This window comes from Narcine bancroftii, chromosome 3, assembly GCF_036971445.1.
Source record: "Narcine bancroftii isolate sNarBan1 chromosome 3, sNarBan1.hap1, whole genome shotgun sequence".
Lineage (NCBI taxonomy): Eukaryota > Metazoa > Chordata > Chondrichthyes > Torpediniformes > Narcinidae > Narcine > Narcine bancroftii.
The window spans coordinates 203225247-203244024 of NC_091471.1; the positions used below are offsets into that span (position 1 = coordinate 203225247).

The 18778-nt window shown below is 39.1% G+C and overlaps 1 protein-coding gene across 16 annotated transcripts in view; it reads left to right on the forward strand.

Moving 5' to 3' along the window:
- Positions 1-18778, forward strand: part of znf827 (zinc finger protein 827) — a 145214-nt gene that overhangs the window by 92804 nt on the left and 33632 nt on the right. For all 16 annotated transcript variants that reach the window (XR_011354068.1, XM_069926326.1, XM_069926332.1 and 13 more), the window contains 2 exons: positions 15282-15339; positions 16999-17090. Coding sequence is in view for 15 of the 16 variants with exons in the window: in XM_069926326.1 (XP_069782427.1) it covers positions 15282-15339; positions 16999-17090 (150 nt within the window). In the remaining variant the exon portion in view is untranslated. The remainder of the gene's footprint in view (positions 1-15281; positions 15340-16998; positions 17091-18778) is intronic.

Here is an 18778-nt window from a genome sequence, read left to right on the forward strand (position 1 = left end):
ATTCTTTAATACCATCAGAATAACATGGCTATTGACATACAGAGATATGGGGGGGGGGTGACATCATGACGTGGGCATCATGATGTACATCAGGGTGGCCTCTTATACACAACACGCTGCAGATTAGGCAGCAACTGAAAACCGAAGTAGGGGTAACATTTCAGTTCAAAAGTCCTTCATAACTGAAGGGATGCTTTTTCACAATTTAAAAAAAAAATTCTTGGAGTACAATTATTGAGTACGACATTGTCATTTACTAACTATTTCTGGTATGTCTGAAGGTGAATATGATGCTGAGTAATATGAAATTGTGTCCGCATGAAATTGCCATCTGGATATTAATTCCTAACCCTCTGCCATCTATATAACTTATTTCTGGGGGAAAAAAAACTATATTTGTGCAACTTCAGATATTGTATACAGTTGAATACCACCCTTTCTGCTTGTTGATGCAACTTTTGCTTGGTACATTGTCAGAATGAAAAGAAGCATCCCAACCATCATAGAGCTGAATTCCTCAACAAAGGAAATGTGGCAGGAAGAACTCTTCTCTGTGAGGTTCTATTGTAATAGCACTTTTATAGCATTAGAACTTTCACTCATGAACGATCCCATCTTCATTTTACCTGTATATTTTGACACACAAATCTTGTAACCTCACAAATGGGGATACCATTTTGGCAAATTGCATCAAATTTTGGCCTTGCGTTTTGCCAACTCCCCCTACCTCCAATTGTAACTTTCATTTGTGAACTACTCTGTAAGCAATCTGCAAGGCAGAACGTGCCCAAGTCATCTCTATTTTCTTCTCTTCATTTATTGCCACCATATTTTTGAATTTTCCATTGACATAACTGTGGAATTTCTTGGCCAGAACATTCCTGAAACCTCTGCAGACACCATTTTAGAATGTCCCTAACTTTTGAGCTGTTCTTGCTGTAAGCTTCCAGTGCCCTGAGCAATTGATACTCTGAGGCAATTGCTTGACTTTGATCTCTACATGTTACTCAACATGGTGAGGCTTAGGTTGTCTTGAGTTAACTTTTTTAATTTCATCTCCACCTGTTGCTGGTGGACTCACTAATCACTTCTATGGCATTGATCTTGACAATAAGTTATTTGGCTTCTGATTTATTTTCATTAACTTTATTCTATCAGTGCTTAATTTTAGTATAAACTGACTAGCTATGTTGGTTATTTTTTTCTCTGTCTTCTCATGGTGACAGGAGCTGATTGTTACAGGCATGGCGATTGGAAAATTAACCATGTTTTGCAAAGCTGATAACTATCAAGTGACTTCAGTTGAACTGTTCGTGAACTGTTTGTGATCACAATAAGATTAAAGTGTCATTTCCCCTGCCAGCCTCCCTTAATCACCCAGAAATTGAATACATGAATTTAACATTCTGGTAAACAAGGAATACGTATCCATCATACAATTCCCATTTATGGTCCTTTACAAAATGTGAAATTCTTTTTCAGACCTTAGTTTAAACGTTATTCTAATTGGAGTTTGTAACCTCCTCCTCCTCTTCATCTGAGTTATACTAAAATATTCTCATTATTTATTCCTTCTCTTAAATGTTGTGAGAAATTGGGACAGAAAAGAGCAAAACTTTCCTACTCTTTAAAATTTTCTATAATCTTGAAAGATGGAAAGTGATATTTCAGATTTTTCAGCATCCAGATATTCTTCAGAGTAAAACATGTAATGAATTCATTTAGCTGATCCAAGCTGATCTGTCAGCATTTATCTGAGTAAGTCCTGCCATATTTGGAATATGTGAGTGTATGAACCCTGAATTTGCTAGTCACTGATTCTGATGTTCATCAGCAGGGCACATGTTGGCATATTTGTCCAGGAATTGCCATGTGGAATTAATCCACTGTCGGATAATTTTTTTTTCAGAAAACTGGTCATTTTTTTAAAGCAGCCCTGTAGCAATAGCAAATCACTTGTATCAATGTTGAAACAACAACAAACAATAAGAGAAGGCCTTTTAAGCATTAAAATAGTGTTTAATTCTCACAAAAAAAAGGACTGGCTGCAACCAATCCCCAACACGACCCCAACACAGCCATTGATCACTGAGACCTCCCAACCATCACTGCCAATCCACAGGGAGGCTTCCTGGGCTGGTGAAATACTCACTGCCGAGTTGGCAGGCTCCTGTCTCCCCAGTCACCGGAACCCCTGATGCCCAAGTCCCAATTCCAAATCCTCCCCTAGGCCTAGTGCAGTGTGCGTGTGCAGTAGTAGGCTAAAGGGAAGGTTCAGAGTCAAAGCCAAGTGTACCAAGGAGGGAGGGGAGGGGAGGTGAGGGAATGCCTTTGAGCCCCAGGTTCCCCCTCCTGCCCGGGAGACTGCTTTTCTTGATGACGTCGGGACAAGGGATTCTTTTGACCACTTGCGGCTAGAAGACAGCGGTGCGCAGTTTGAGAACAAGTTGGAGAGAAAAGTCAATAAAGAAGAAATGGAAAGAGAGAAGGAAGAGAGTTACCTGAAACAAGGACAATTGTCATTCCAATTTCAGGTCAAGTGAATTTTTTTCCAACCTGTGACGTCATTTCAGCTCCCAAAAAATTTTGGATAAATGAGGATTTCAGAAAATCCAATTTTGGATAATCAGAGATGCACTATATATCTTTTCTTTAATTCCTTTTTTCTCCCTTTGTTTTTATTCAATGTTAAGTATATGTATATATAAAATCATACAACGGTGGTAAGGGAAAGGGCTGTTTTTTTTTCTTTTTTCCTTTTTCTCTTTTTTTGTTTGAATATAATATACTACCCAGACTATGATTTATGGATGTGTTTTTCAATTTATATACTTGTCATGATTGTTCAATATCCACGTATAACACTTCACAATGGATTTTCATTGTATTTTTAAATTGTATTGTTTAAAATGAATAGAAATAGTTTAAAAAGATTGATTCATTGGTAAGAGAAATGTTAAACAATACCCCTTGTATTATGGAAGTTAAGGGCTTATGGCTTCAACTTGAAGAACATTTGAATTGTTTTTGTTAGTTTAGCTATTATTTGTCTCATATCCGATTTCCGTGAGACATGTTTATGTTATTATTATATTCCCACATATAGATGTTCTGTTCTCAAAATGATGATTTTTGGTATAGTTCTAAAATTCCCTCCTGCCCTAGTTGATGGAGTCCTTGAACACACTTGCTCCATTCCCTGCACATTAGATTCAATTTTATGGTCATTGTGCCAAGCACAGATATAAAATAAATGAAATGCAATTAGCGTCTAACCAGAAGCGCAAAGAATAGTACTATTTGCAAGTAACTGCGAATAAAAGCAAGCGCTTCAGCAAACAAACAAGTATAAAAATACTTTTCACCCTGCCTAGGCAGCATTTCTGATAGATGGTCTCAGTGGTTGGCAATTAGGTGCTGCTAATCCACTGGGCAGTTTTCACCACATACTGGAGTTCTTTACGGTCCGATATGGGACAGTTACCGTCCCACACTGAGATGCTGTAGGTGAGTATGCTCTCAATGCTTACAGTAAAAATCCATCCATATCCTGGGATAGAGGTGAGCTTTCTTGATGCTCTGCAGGAAATAAAGGTCCTGTTGTGCCTTTTTGATCGGGATGGAGGAGTTCAGGGGCCAGGTGAGGTCATCGTAAATGTGGACACCAAGGAATTTGAAGCTTGATACACATTCCACTACAGCATCATTGATAGGGATATGAGAGTGACTCCCAGCATGTCTGAAGTCCACAATGATCTTGATTTTCAGAGTGTTAAGGGCCAGATTATTGGCGCCACACCACACGGCCAGGCACTAGACCGTGTCGCTGTAGGCCATCTCATCATCCCCTCTGATCAGGACAACCACTGTAGTGTCATCTGAGAACTTGATTATAGAGTTCGAACCATGTACAGAAACACAATAATATGTGAAAGGGAGTACAGAAGAGAGCTCAGCACACAGCCCTGAGGCGCGCTGTTGCTCAGGGTGAGAATGGAGGAGGAGAGGTTGTCTAACTTAACAGGTTGGGGTCTGTTAGTGAGTATGTCCCAAGGTCCAATTGGAGAAGGGTGAGCTGATACCAAGCTGTCAAAGTTGGGTGATCAGCTTGGAGGGAATCACAGTATTGAATGCCGAACTTAAGACAATGAACAACATTCTGACATAAGAGTTGGGGCTGTCCAAATTGGTCGGAGTAGAGTGAAGTGCCGTGGAGATGACATCCTCAGTTGACCTGTTGACCTTTTAATGTTGTATTGTAAAGCTAAAAATATTTTAAAATCTGTGTTGAGCTCCTGCTATTTATTCTCTTACAATTTCTTCTTTCCACACAACCAGCAATTTCCCCTTTCCCCCACCTCCCAGAAGAAAATGTTGCATTGCATTGGACAAAGGATCATAATGTAGGCCAGCAATTGTGGTGTAGTTGTTTCCAAGTATTCTCAGGATAAGTTCATACCTTGTGTGCATTGAAAAATAAGTTTTGTCAAGGGCACCAGTAGCAAATACATTTAAAAGCAAGTCAGTGTGAGTTGAACTATGATTTTTTTTTTGTGCCTTATTGCTCTGTTCTTTATCCATTAAATGTTAGGGAAATGACTTGCACTTTCTTTAATGACACATTATAATTCTGATTATTGAGCAGAACCAGCTCATTTAAGGGCACTTTACCATAATATTGCCAAAGATTTTCACAGAAGTGGTGCAGTGTAGGCTGAGGTGACAAATGTAAAGTTAAAAAGAAAACACAACAGAGCACTGGTTTGACTTCAGAGAGAAACAATATTATGGATCACAATTTTAAATTGAAATTCCAGTGACAATTTACAAAACTGTTGATCATTTATAGTGAGATCCTTTTTTTGGGATTGATGAAAATACAAGTAGCAACTGGTACACTAACAATATTGAATTAGGTTGTGGTCTGTAAGGAGTTTGCACAGTTAAATAATAGATATATCGAAGTTTTTTTTAACTGAATATTTAACCCTGTTCATTTTTATCAATCAATTGAAGTTTTAATGTATACTAAATAAAATAATATCCTTAGAGCTCCCATAATTTCAATGGGTGCATGAAAGAAATGTAGTTTAAATTAAGTTTAAGTTTGTCATATTATACCTAGTACAATGAGAAGCATCCTTTTGCAAGCAGTCTAATAATTCATAGAGCCGTATAAAGAACACAATTTACAGAGTACAGAGTTAGAACAAAAGTAATCAATTAGTACCAAACAAGGGTAGCATGATAGCACTTTGAGTGGTTCATTCAGGACCCTGATGGCTGTGGGGAAGAAATTAACTTTAAGCCTATTGGTGCATGTTTTCGCATTATTTAGCATTCTTCCTGATGAGAGGAGGGTGAAGAGAGGATGTAGAGGGTGTGATGTTAGTTGCCTTTCCTTGAATCTAGTTTTTTTTTAATTTAAATTTTTAAATGTAGACATACAACATGGTAACATGCCCTTTCCTTCCTTTGAATGATGGGAGGAAACCAGAGTCCTGGAAATAACCCATGCAGACACAGGAAGAATTTACAAACTCTTTCCAGACAGTGCGGGATTCGAAACCTCGGTCTCGGCACTGTAACATCGTTGCACTAACCGCTATGCTAACTGTAGGTGGAGTCCATGAAGAAGGGAATTTGCCTGATTTTCTGCACTGCATTCACTACCTCTCTGCAGCTTCTTCCCATGTTGAGCAGAGTAGCTCCTATACCACACTGTGATGCATCCAAAAAGTATGCTTTCAATGGGGCATCTGTAAAAGTTGATGAGAGACAAGGGAGATGTGCTGCTGTTCCTCAGAATTTTAAGAAATTAGAAGTGTGGAGTGCTTTCTTGACTGGCTCGCCAATGTGCCTGGACTGGGTCAAAACATTGGCGATGTTTATCCTTAAGAGTTTAAAGCTATCTGCACCTTCACTTCAGTGCCCTTGACATGGGCAAGATTTTGTGTATGTAAAAACAGTTTATTCAGCATACGAGTGAAGCTATAGAAATCCAATCCTATGAAATTTTGTTCTCTTGGAACAATAGATAAGAAGGTAGATAAAGTTGGTGATAATGACAATATGAAAATAATCATTGCAGCACCACTTGACCAACACAGTCCAAGAAAAATGACGCAAGGTGATGCAAAAATCCAGAGCAACATTGCAGTAATTTGAATTTTTTTGAAAATTTTATTTATTAATCATAATAAATCGTACAATAAAAGTACAAACAAATACATAACATTTTACCCCACACAACCCCCACCCCTCCCAACCCCCCTCTAAACTACCCCAAAAGAAAGGAAGGAAGAGGAGATCAAATAACATAACACCCTTCAATTATTTGCTGTGGTTCGGGATAACACCATCAGTGTATGGGAGAAAAAATATTAATGATTCAACTGCATATACTCCATGTACGGGCTCCAAGTTTTAACAAAAAAGGAATAACTATTATGTAAATTATATGTTATCTTTTCCAACAGAGTACAAGATCTCATTTCCAAATGCCATCATTGAATAAAGTTTGTCTCATTTTTCCAAGTAATTGCCAGACGTTTTTTAACCACAGCTAAGGCCTTTCTCAGAAAAGCAATTTGAAATTTATCTAATTTTAGCTCCAAACTCAATTTCTTAATATAACCCAATAAAAATGCCATAGGATCAAGTGAAATTTTAAATTTGAAAATAACTTTTAAAAATTCCCTAGTTTTATTCCAAAAAGGTTTGACCGTCTCACATAACCAAAAACTTCCTTATGGCATCTAAAACATAAATCAGAAGAAATAAATTTATATTTCCTTAATTTCTCTGAGTTAAATATAATTAATGAAGAAAATTATAATAAACCAATCAGTACCTTACATTTACAATTTTAGTCATACTATCCTCACATAGATTCATCCAATTATCCTGAGAAATAGATACAGCAAATTTTTTTCCCACCTTAATCTAGATTTATGAATGTCTGGCTTAAGCATTTTATTCTGTAATAAAGCATACATCTCAGATATAAATTCTTTCTTGCCACCATCAGTAAGTAAAATTTCAAATTTAGACTGTCTAGGTAACCTTAAGGTACACCAAAAATTATCCAATAGTAACGCTTTAACTTGATAATAAGAAAAAAGAGTGTTCGAAGATATTTCATATTTCTCTTTCATTCTTTGAAAGAAAATAAAATATCCCACTTCATAACAATCTTCTACCAGTTTAATTCCTTTCTGTTCCCACAACTTCAAAAGTTGATTATTAACCGTAAAAGGAAAAATCTTAATTTGTAGCATTCCTTGTAGGGTTCCTCAAAATTTTTTAAAGATTTGAATGCTTTGGTGAGGAAGCTTTTGTGGAAAGACAAAATGGCAAGGGTGTCATTACAGAAGTTAACTTGGAAGGATGCATTAGGAGGTTTACAATTTCCTAATTTTCAGAATTATTATGAATCAGTACAGCTGAAATTTATTAATAAGATGTTTGAAGTGGATAAACCTTTGATATGGGCTAATATTGAATTATCTCAGATTAGTGAGAAGAAGATGGATCAGTTTATTTATCAATGGAATTATCTGTTATTAATTAATTATAATTTGCCTGTGTTAAAATATTTAATGGAATTATAGAATTTTAAAAAATGGAACTAAATACTCAAGGTAAAATGTCGGCTAAAACACCTTTGTTTATTTGATTATCACCTGCAGAAATGATAGGCTACTTTTAAGGTTGAGGAGAAACTTGCCAGCTTCATCTTTTTAAAGTTCCACTTGATGCTTGCTGAACTCTTTTAAACCTGTCAAAATTGTAAGACTGCAACAAACCAATTTTTGAAAATTCAGGAAGGAGCTTTTAAGTCTTATTTCTGAAGATACCTGAATGAGAATTTTCCCACAACTGAAAACTCATTAACTTTGCTTTATTAATACCTATACTGCCAAACTGTAATGTAATTCATAGAATTTTACGATGTATTTAATTTGGCTGGACAGATCCATGTTGATGTTTCTGTTCCATAGAGCTACATAAGAGCATAAAAAATAAGAGCAATGAGATCATGGCTGATCTGATGACAGGCTCATCTCCACTTACCTGTCTTTTCCCCATATCCCTTAATTCCTCTACTTTATAAAAAAAAAAACTATCCAACCTTGTCTTAAATAGATTCACTGAGGTATCCTCCAGTGGGCTGCAACTTACGTAAATTCACCACCCTCTGGGAAAAGCAGTTAACCTTTAACTCCATCCTAAATCGACTACCCTTATTCTTTTTGCTATGTCCCCTAGATCTGGTCTCCAATGGGAACAACTTACCTATCTCTATCTATGCCTTTCATAATTTTTTATACATATCTATAAGATTCTCTCTTGCTCTTCTAAATTCAAGCGAGTAGAACCTCAGATGACTTAATCTCTCCTCGTGGGCTAAGATTGATTCATCTCTGGAATCAATCTGGTGAACCACCTCTGGGCCATCTCCAAATTTAGGTCAGTATATTATTTCGTCAAGTAAGGAAACCAGAACTGCATGCAATATTCCAGATGCAGCCTCACCAGTACTGTTGTAGCATAACCTCCCTACTCAAATTCTTGCATTGAAGGCCAACATTCCATTTGCCTTCTTGATCACATGTTGAACTTGCAAACCAACTTTTTGTGATTCATGCACAAGCACTCCTAAGTCCTTCAGCAATATGCTGCAATTGCTTGCCATTTAAATAATAATCTGATCTTCCATTTTCCCTTCCAAAGTGGATAGCCTCACATTTGCCAACATTTTACTCCATCTGCCAGACCCTTGTCTACCCACTTAACCATCGATATCACTCTTCGGTCTCTTTGTATCCTCTAAACAATTTGCTTTTCCACTCAATGTAATGTCATAAGTAAACTCAGTTATACTACATTCTGTTCTCTCTTCCAGATCATTTGGAATAATTGATTGGAAACAAAAAAAACAATCCTTTGTACCCTCTGCATTCTGTTGGTTACCCAATCCTCTATCTGTGCTAATGCGTCACACCCAGTTCTATCCATCATTATCTTATGCAGCACCTTTTGAAAATCCAATGTCCACTGCTTCCTTCTATCTCCCGCACTAGTTATAACCTCAAATAACTACATATTTCCACATCTCTTTGTTTTTCACTCCTATACTGCCAGGCGTTGTTCCATGGAATAGTTCTCTGACCAGAGGTTGTTCTAGAATTTATTATTGGATTTGGGAATGGCAGCTAGATTTGGATTTTTTACAAGTGGAAGCATCTTTTTTCATGATTATTGAAACCATTCAGTTTCAGTATCACTCTTGAAAATCTCTTCTGCACCTTCTTTTCCAATTCTTCTATCAACCTTTTGTAAGAGAAAGCCTGAAACACTTGAACATGACCCGTCCATGATTGCACACACACTCAATATCGCTTCAGCTTTTGAATTCTGTTTCTCCAGAAGAAGTATTTGGGGTTTGTGTGCATTTAATGCCTTTGTTTAATCCATATTCCTGGATAACTTTTCACAAGTACCCCATTTAGATATATTTTCAAAGGTGTGTTCGGAGAATTCAGGAGTTGTTTGAAACTGTAGAATACTAATTATTCCTCTTTTCAAATTTTAAGTGAGTCTTCTTGTACCATGCATCTATATTCAAGATTCAATTTATTGTCATTGAAATAAAACATTGTCATATTTCATGTATTTGCTCTTGCCTGCTGTAAGGCAGACAAATTCACCATCGGCAGAAATTGCCTGAAATGCCTCTTACAATCAGAGAAAGAGAGTCCCCCCAGAGTCAGTGAGTGTCCGTAGATTCGCCTCCAGCACTCCAAACCAGTCCCTTCCAAACCAGTGGCAACCCGAGCTCCAGATTGGAACCTCCAATCAGGTCAGGAACCCTTCGGCAGTCCCTCGCATCCTGGTTACGATACCTCTTCAGCCAGTTTTGAACCAATCTCCTGTAGTCCGCAGCCCAGCGCGAGTCTCTCGACAGCAGTCTCCAGCACCCCACGGCCTCCGTGGGTTCCTCGAGTTGCCAGCAGCCTGCTGCATGCATTGGACTTTCAGCCGCAGAGCCCCCTCACTGGTCCACCACCGTGGTCACTGTCCTGTGGGTCAGCTCCTCTGCTTCTCCTTCTCAGACTGGAGATGGTTTCACTGTTTTCTGGTGCCCTGCTCCAGTCCTCCACTCCCCTATAAAGAAAGGAAAAGGTTCTTGAATGTCCTTACAGTCAAACACTGGAGAAATTATAATGGGGAGCAAACAAATGGCTGAGGAATTGAACAAATATTTTATCTTTTTTCATGGGAGAAAACAGAAAATCCCTCCAGGAAATAGTGGAGACCCAAGGGTTTACTGCCAATCAGGAAATAATAGAAATAGTGGGAAGTAAGACCAAAAGATATACGATATACGAGCATAAGTCCACTCCACCATTCTATCATGAGCTGATCCATTTTTCCACTACCCTGACTCCCCTGCCTTCTCCCCATAACCTTTGATACTCTAACTATTTAGATACAGTACTTCTCATTCTCTGCCTTAAGTACACCCATTGACCTGGCCTCCATAGCTGCCCCTGGTAGCAAATCCTAGAGGTTCACCATTGTCTAGCTAAAGAAATATCTCTGCATCTCTTTTAAATGGGAGCCCTTCAATGCTGAAGTTGTGTCCTCTTGTTCTAGACTTGCCTACCATGGGAAACAATTTTGCCATATATACCCTGTCCAGGTCTTTCAACATTCAAAATGCTTCTATGAAGTCCTCCTTCATTCTTCTGAACTCCAAGGAGTGCAGTCCAAGAGCTGTCTAACATTCCTCATCTGCGAATCCTTTCATTCCAGGAATCATTCTTATCAATCTTCTCTGGACTCTCTCAGTGCCAGCACATTCTTTCTTAAATAAGGTGGCCAAATCTGTACCCCGCACTCCAAGTGAACCTCACCAGTACCTTACAAAGGCAAAACATCACATCCCTGCTCTTGTATCCTATTCCTCTAGATATGAATGTCAACATTACATTCACCTTCTTCACCAGCTACTCAAACTAGAAGTTAACCTTTAAGGTATCCTGCACGAGGTCTTCCAAGTCCCATTGCACCTCCAAAGTTTGAATTTTCTCCCTATCCAAATAATAGTTTACCATTTTATTCCTTCTCACTAAGTTCATAACCATAAACTCTCTGACATGCATTTCATTTGCCACATCTTTGTCCATTCTCTTAATCTTTCCAAGTGTCTCTGCAGCCTCTCCATTTCCTCATCACTGCCTGGCTCTCCACCTATCTTTTATCCTTTGCAAACTTGGCCACAAAGCCACTTATTCCACAATCCAAATAATTGACATACCATGTAAAAAGAAGTTGCCCCAACACTGAACCCTATGGGTCATCACTGGTAACTAACCAGAATAGGATCCCTTTATTCCCACTCTCTGTTTCTTGCCAACCAGCCAATGCTCTATCTTAGCGAGTCTCTTTCCTGTAATTCCATGGGCTCTCATCTTGTGGCACCTTGTCAGATACCTTTTGAAAATCTAAATGTACAACATCCACTGCATCTTCTTTGTCCAGCTTGCTTGTGATATCCTCAAAAAATTGCAGAAGATTTGTCAGGCAAGATTTTCCCTGAGGGAAACCATGCTGACTTTGGCCCATCTTGTAATGGACCTCCAGATATTGCTTGGCATGCCATAATGTGTTGATTCTTGGAAGATCATTGCTAATGCCTCCACAATCTCTGTTTCTACTTCTTTCAGATTTATTGTCAGAGTACATACATCACATCACATATAACCCTGAGATTCTTTTTCCTGCGGGCGAGACAGAATTACCACTTATTGGTAGTGAAAAAAAAGCCTGTACATAATGTACACATTTTTTTTTTGAAACTTTATTTAAAGATTTTATTACATGAATGAAACAAAGAAATTACATTTAAAGAAAAATAAAAATAAAGTAATTATTGCAACACAACATTAATAACCTAACTTAAGTCAGATAATGTACACATTTAAACAAATAAATAAATGTAAACAAGGTGTGCAATATTTTCTTTGGCTTGGCTTCGCGGACGAAGATTTATGGAGGGGGTAAAAGTCCACATCAGCTGCAGGCTCGTTTGTGGCCGACAAGTCCGATGCGGGACAGGCAGACACGGTTGCAGGGGAAAATTGGTGGGTTGGGGTTGGGTGTTGGGTTTTTCCTCCTTTGTTTTTTGTCAGTGAGGTGGGCTCTGCGGTCTTCTTCAAAGGAGGTTGCTGCCCGCCGAACTGTGAGGCGCCAAGATGCACGGTTTGAGGCGATATCAGCCCACTGGCGGTGGTCAATGTGGCAGGCACCAAGAGATTTCTTTAGGCAGTCCTTATACCTCTTCTTTGGTGCACCTCTGTCACGGTGGCCAGTGGAGAGCTCGCCATATAACACGATCTTGGGAAGGCGATGGTCCTCCATTCTGGAGACGTGACCCACCCAGCGCAGCTGGATCTTCAGCAGCGTGGACTCGATGCTGTCGACCTCTGCCATCTCGAGTACTTCGACGTTAGGGATGAAGGCGCTCCAATGAATGTTGAGGATGGAGCGGAGACAACGCTGGTGGAAGCGTTCTAGGAGCCGTAGGTGATGCCGGTAGAGGACCATGATTCGGAGCCGAACAGGAGTGTGGGTATGACAACGGCTCTGTATACGCTTATCTTTGTGAGGTTTTTCAGTTGGTTGTTTTTCCAGACTCTTTTGTGTAGTCTTCCAAAGGCGCTATTTGCCTTGGCGAGTCTGTTGTCTATCTCGTTGTCGACAAAAACATCAATAAAGTACACAAGAGTCCTTAAATGGGTCCCTGAGTGAGGTTTTTGTTGAGGAGGCTGATGGTGGAGGGGTAGTGGCTATTCTTGAACTTGGTGGTGCGAGTCTTGCGGCACTTTTACCTCTTTCTAGTGAGAACACAGCATGTGCAGGGTGGATCCTTGATGAGTTGCAGCTGCTCTCTGACAGCAGCATTCCCTGAAGATGTTCTTGATGATGAAGAGGGTTTGCCTGTGAACACTATCTTTTGCTGGGCTTTACGCTTAGGAGAATTGGCGTCCCCATACCAGACAATGATGCAGCCAGTCAGCACCGTTTCCAACGTATATCTGTAGAAATTTGCCAATGTAAACCTCTGCAAACTCCTGTGGAAGTAGAGGAGCTGACATGCTTTCTTCAGCTTTCTTAGTGTGTTGGGTCCAGGAAAGATCCTCTGAGATTCCCAAGAACTTCAATTTGCTAACCCTCTCCACCTCTGATCCCTCAATGATCACTGGATCGTATACCTCTAGTTTTCTCTTCCTGAAGTCAACAATTGACTCCTTGATTTTGGTGGTATTGAGTGCAAGGTTGTTTTTGGTGCACCATTTAGTCAAGAACCTGAGGGTGCTTTCCATCTGGTCTGGGAAATTTATCTACACCCTTAGACTTCCAGCTTCCCAAGCAACCATGACAGCGCTGACCTCTCTTCCCTGATATCCTTGAAAGTCCGGTTACTGCTGATGTCTTCTACAGTTTCTACAGTGAGGACCAATGCAAAATTCTCAATTACCATATAAGACCTTCTCCTTCCCCCCCCCCCCCACCCAAATTTCAGCTGGGAATATGAAGATTTTATTTTTTGTCTATTTACGGGTAAGCATTTAATGTTATTGAAATATGCTGTAATTCACAAGAAAAAAATAAAAGCAGCTTAGCTATAGCAGAAAACATTTTATAAAAACAAACTACCGCTGTCAGTCCCTGCGCTGGTTCCGCTGGCATGCTCTCTCCCGGTGACCCAATAAAAGGTATTAATTGGGTAAGATTAGGGGTGAGGTGAGAAGTTATGCTTGTGAGAAAGGAGATGGAAGGGAAAATCAGAGCTGGGGGAAGGAAACAGGCAAAGAAGTGGGGAGGGGGTTTAATGAGAGCCAGAGAAGTTGATATTAATGTCCTATTAATAGACAATAGGAGCTGGAGTAGGCCATTTGGCCCGTCGGGCCAGCACCGCCATTTTAGATCATGGCTGATCATTACCATCAGTGAATGAATGGTGCCCAGTTGGAAGATGAGGTGTTGTACCTCCAATTTGCAGGTGGTATCAGTCTGGCAGTGCATGAGACCATGGACAGATATGTCAGCAAGGGAATGGGATGGGGAATTAAAATGGGTGGCCACTGGGGGATCCGCGTTATTGAGGCAGACAGAACAGCGGTGTGCCCAGTAGAGGAGACCACTCTCAGCAGCCACCATCAGCCACATATTTATATTAATTCCATAAGCAACCAATCTAAAGGACATCTAGCTGATTTAGGTACTCACAAACACGTGCCAAATACCCCAAACATTATGGTGCCCTGAAATGGGGGAACTATGTATTAAAAAGTGCTGTAATTTCTACATGGTCAAACTAAAGTGTATACAAATAACCTTGAATACAATCTGGAATGTGCACTTTAATTACATCTGAACTGTTTGATTACAGATTTAAGACTGTGGACCACCGGGGTAAATAAAGGATTTAAAAAAAACTTGTCTTTGTCCCAAACATTATGGAGGGCACTGTAATTACCGACATTTCGGACCTGAGCCCTTCTTCAAGGTATGAGTGAAAAGCAGGCAGGTGTCTGAATTAAAAGACTGGGGAAAAGGAAAGAAAGGGCAGGGGGAGGAGCACAGATCAACCTATAAAGGTGATAATTGGACATGAGAATTAATTGGGGGAGGGGTTGGCTCTGAGAATGCAGAACTGGCGGAAAGGAGAAAGGGAAAAGATAAGAGAGGTAGAGCTCAAGGAAGAGAGAAATGAGGATAGAAGGGGGGCAGAGACTAATGGCAATGGTCGATGTTAATACTTTTCGTATGATGGGTGCCCAGGTGGGATGTGTGTTGTTCCTCCAATTAGCACCTTTCGTCTTTTGGCTGTGTTCCTCCCTCTGCTCTTTCTTTCCTTCTCCCCACTCTTTTAATTCAGGCACCTGCCTGCTCTTTACTCATAGCTGGAAGAAAGGCTCAGGCCGGAAATGTCAGTGATACAACTTTGGACTCTGTGAGACCTCCTGAGTTCCTCCAGCATTTCTATGTATTTACTACAATCATGGTGTCTGCAGACTTTTATCTTTCACTTGAAATAACTGTTATTTTTCAGGATCCTAAATAGATAAGTTCCTGAAAAATTAGTTGTTTTGAGTCAAATCTGAAATTCAGCCGCAATCTGTTAACAGAACAATAATTTCCCCCAATCATTCAGTTAAAAACAAATGCATTTTTAAAAAAACATCTTCTACTTTACCCCTTTATAGAGAAAGTAAGCAAAGCACAAGAACAAGGAAGGGAAACTTCAGAGTTGAGTAGGAGCAGGTAAGTATATATATTTTTTGGCTTTGATTAAGTGTTCTTCTATCTGGATGGAAAAACATTAACAAATAGTCTTTTTACCAAATTAGAAAATGCTAGAAAAATTCAGGCATAACCTGTAGAGAGAGAAACAGAACTAACATTTCTGGTTAATGACTTTTATCAGAACTGGAAAAAGTTGGATTTTTAAAAAAATTGCAGTTAAGGGGAAGGCTGAAGGGAAAATAAAGGAAATGTCTGTGGTAGGGTGATGATCAAAAGAGTGAATGACACAAATGGTGATGGTGGTCTTAGGGCTTGTTAAACATAGCATATCCATCATGAAGAAGTGTAAATGAGAAGTGATGAACAAGAACAAAGGGGAGAGGGGAACATGTTGGAGCTGAGTTGTAAAGGAGTGCAGATCCTGGAAATGTTGGAAATCGAGAAAGGTTTTGTTCTGAATTCTTGGCCTGGATTGTACCAGTACTAGGTATGGATTAATCGTAAGGAAATGGTTCAAGTAAGTTTCAAGTTTCTCTGATTCACAATAGTTCTTTGGAGTTTAATGGTCCATTATCCTGACTGGAAGAAGGTGCTGGATGGCAAGGTTTTCTTTACTTTGAATGGATAGGATCGTCATTTCATTGAAATCAGTTTGGAATAATCTCCAAGGTGCTAGGTGGTTGCTTGGCTATCATAAATTGTTCTAGTATTGATAGCAGGAGAATTAGGATGAAGTTGAAGTTATGTGAGAGAGAAGATAGCTAGGAAAAAAGGGGGAAGAATGAATTAAGAGCTGACATAGGCTTGAGGGACCAAAAAGCTTCTTCCTCTGTCATTTAAAAATATGATGGAGACTAAGTTTTGGAATGATATGGGTACAGATCTAGAAAGACGTAAATTATCCAGCTCTCATACTCAGATTTAGCAAAGGAAACAAATGGCCTTGGCACCTCCAACAAGAGTTGACTGCATTTGTTTAATATTCTGTAGAAAGTATATCATCAAGCTTGATCTGTTACAATCTGTGTACATTTGATTCACAATCAGTAAAACAATGCAATAGATTGTTTCTAGACTTAACCTATCCAAGTTTATAAAATTGGTTCAACATTTACCCAGATGTGGCTTTCACTTTTTCTTAATAAGGAATTTTACCAACCTGCTTGAAACCCATGAATAGAATTATTTTTTGTCGTAATCGCTCAGTCTAGAGTATGGTAGATCCTCCACCTTTTCTGTGACCCCTGGTTAATGTTTTAGGGAATACAAAATACTGTGGGGTTTTATTTTTCATTTGCTATCCAGTAATGTGTATGAAGATAGGCTACTTGGCAAGGAGAGAATGAAGCTTGTTTTTGTGCTTCAGGTCTGTATGCAAAGCAGCTAATGGGGTTAGGTACTGACAGTTGAATTAATTTGTTGTTTCTTTGGCAAGCAATAGATCGTTGTACTCTCAGCCATGAGAAAAGCGCCAAGCTTAACAATGAATAGATTCGTATTCAGACTCTTGATGTAAAAGGATGGTCTATATTGCTGTACTGCTCCGTTTCTTTGAACATGTTGCTAATCATTTACCTGCAATTTTTATTAGTAATGTTTTCTGTTTCTAGATAAATAAAAGTGTCTGTGTTTGAAACTTAATTATTAATTTTGGAGTTTGGTATTCTTTTGGTCCAGTTCTTTATGTGAAGAAGTCTTTAGACAATCACCATTTACTTCAAATTTGAGAGATCCTTTATCAAATCTCCATGCAAGACCATCATTGCAAGGTATATGTTACATACAATTGCATATTATACCTTTTGCATGAAAGATATAGGGTTTAAAATGTATGGCAGAATGATTTGTATTAATTCTAAAAAGGAACATTTATAAAAATCCAGTTTCCAAGTTTGCATTGAATACATGAATATAATTTTTAGAATGTTTGTACATTAATTGGTGTATTTGCGTGGCACAGGCTTGTGGGTGGGAAGGGCCTGTTACTTTGCTGTATTTCTAAATTTAAAAGAAAAATCAATAATGTGTAAAATGTGAAAAGATTTGTGCAAATTGAGCAAATCCAACCTATGAGCAAGTAGGTAAAAGAAATAGCTACAGTTTTACCTCTGATACTCTGTGACCCCCCCCCCCCCCACTGCAATGCAGGGTTAATTAATTTAACCAACAAAGATGGATGGCTTTTGGTCTTTAACATGGGAGTCCACCCACAGTATTCAAAAAGAATGGTGTTGAGCTGTTAGCTAAAAAAAAACTGGTTGCTATGGATACAATGTCTCAGAAATCTGGTTTTTTTTGAGGAGGCAAATAAGAAAATTGCTGAGGACAGCATGATGAACATGATTGCCTGGTCTGCAGGAAGGTTTTTGAGAAGGTCTCACATGATAGGCTGATCCAGAAGGTTAAGGCGCAAAGGATCCAAGCTCTGTAGGCAAACTGGATCAAAAATTGGCTTGGTGATCAGATACAATGGGTGGTCATAGATGGGTGTTTTCCTGTAACAAGTGGTGTACCACAGGGGTTGGTGCTGGGGGCCTTTGTTGTTTGAAAAAATATTGTGTGTGTGTTTTTATTTATTTATTGTATGTATGTATGTATCCATATATACAAATGACATGGATGAGAATGTAGGTGGTTTGATTAGCAAGTTTGCAGGCAGCACACTAATTGGTGGAGATGTGATAGTGAAGCTGGTTGTACAGGATACAGCGGAATATCAATCAGATGGAATATTGGGTGGAGGAGTGGCAGGTTGAATTTAATCCAGGCAAATATGAGGTTTTTCACTTTGAGAGATCAAATTCTGATCTGATATAAAAAGTAAATGGTAGGGACTATAGGAGCATTAATGTACAAAGAGACCTTGGATTACATTCATAACTCCCTGATGGGGCAATGAAGAAAGTATTTGGTTTTCTTGCCTTTGTAGGCCCAAGCATTGAGTAGAAGAATTGCAGCTGTGCAAAACCATTGGTTGGATCTCACTGGATACCTTGTGTACAGTTCTGGATGCATGTGGTAACAAAAAAAGAGTGCCAAAGAGATTCACCAGCATGTTGCCTTGGATGCAGATCTGTAGGCTTTGGGAGATATTGGATAGGCTGAGTTTATTCTGACTGGAACTTAGAAGGCTAAGGGGAGTTATTGTTGTGGTTGTTCATTATGGATGTACATAGAATAGTCAGATTCTTTTTTTCCAAGTAAGGGCATCTGCAACCATCATGGATAGGTTGAAGGTGAGAGGGGAGTGATTTAAAGGGGAGAGGGATTTTTTTCTCATAGAAGAGGGTGATTATGTGGATTGAGCTGCCTGAGGAATGGTGGATTCATTTACAATTTTACAATCATTTTTTTTTAAATGTTTTTATTTTTCACACTATAAACCACATTGATCAAGATACATACATTTTCCTTCTTAAATATATACAGTGTGGTTTTCTCTCCCTCCCTCCCTCAC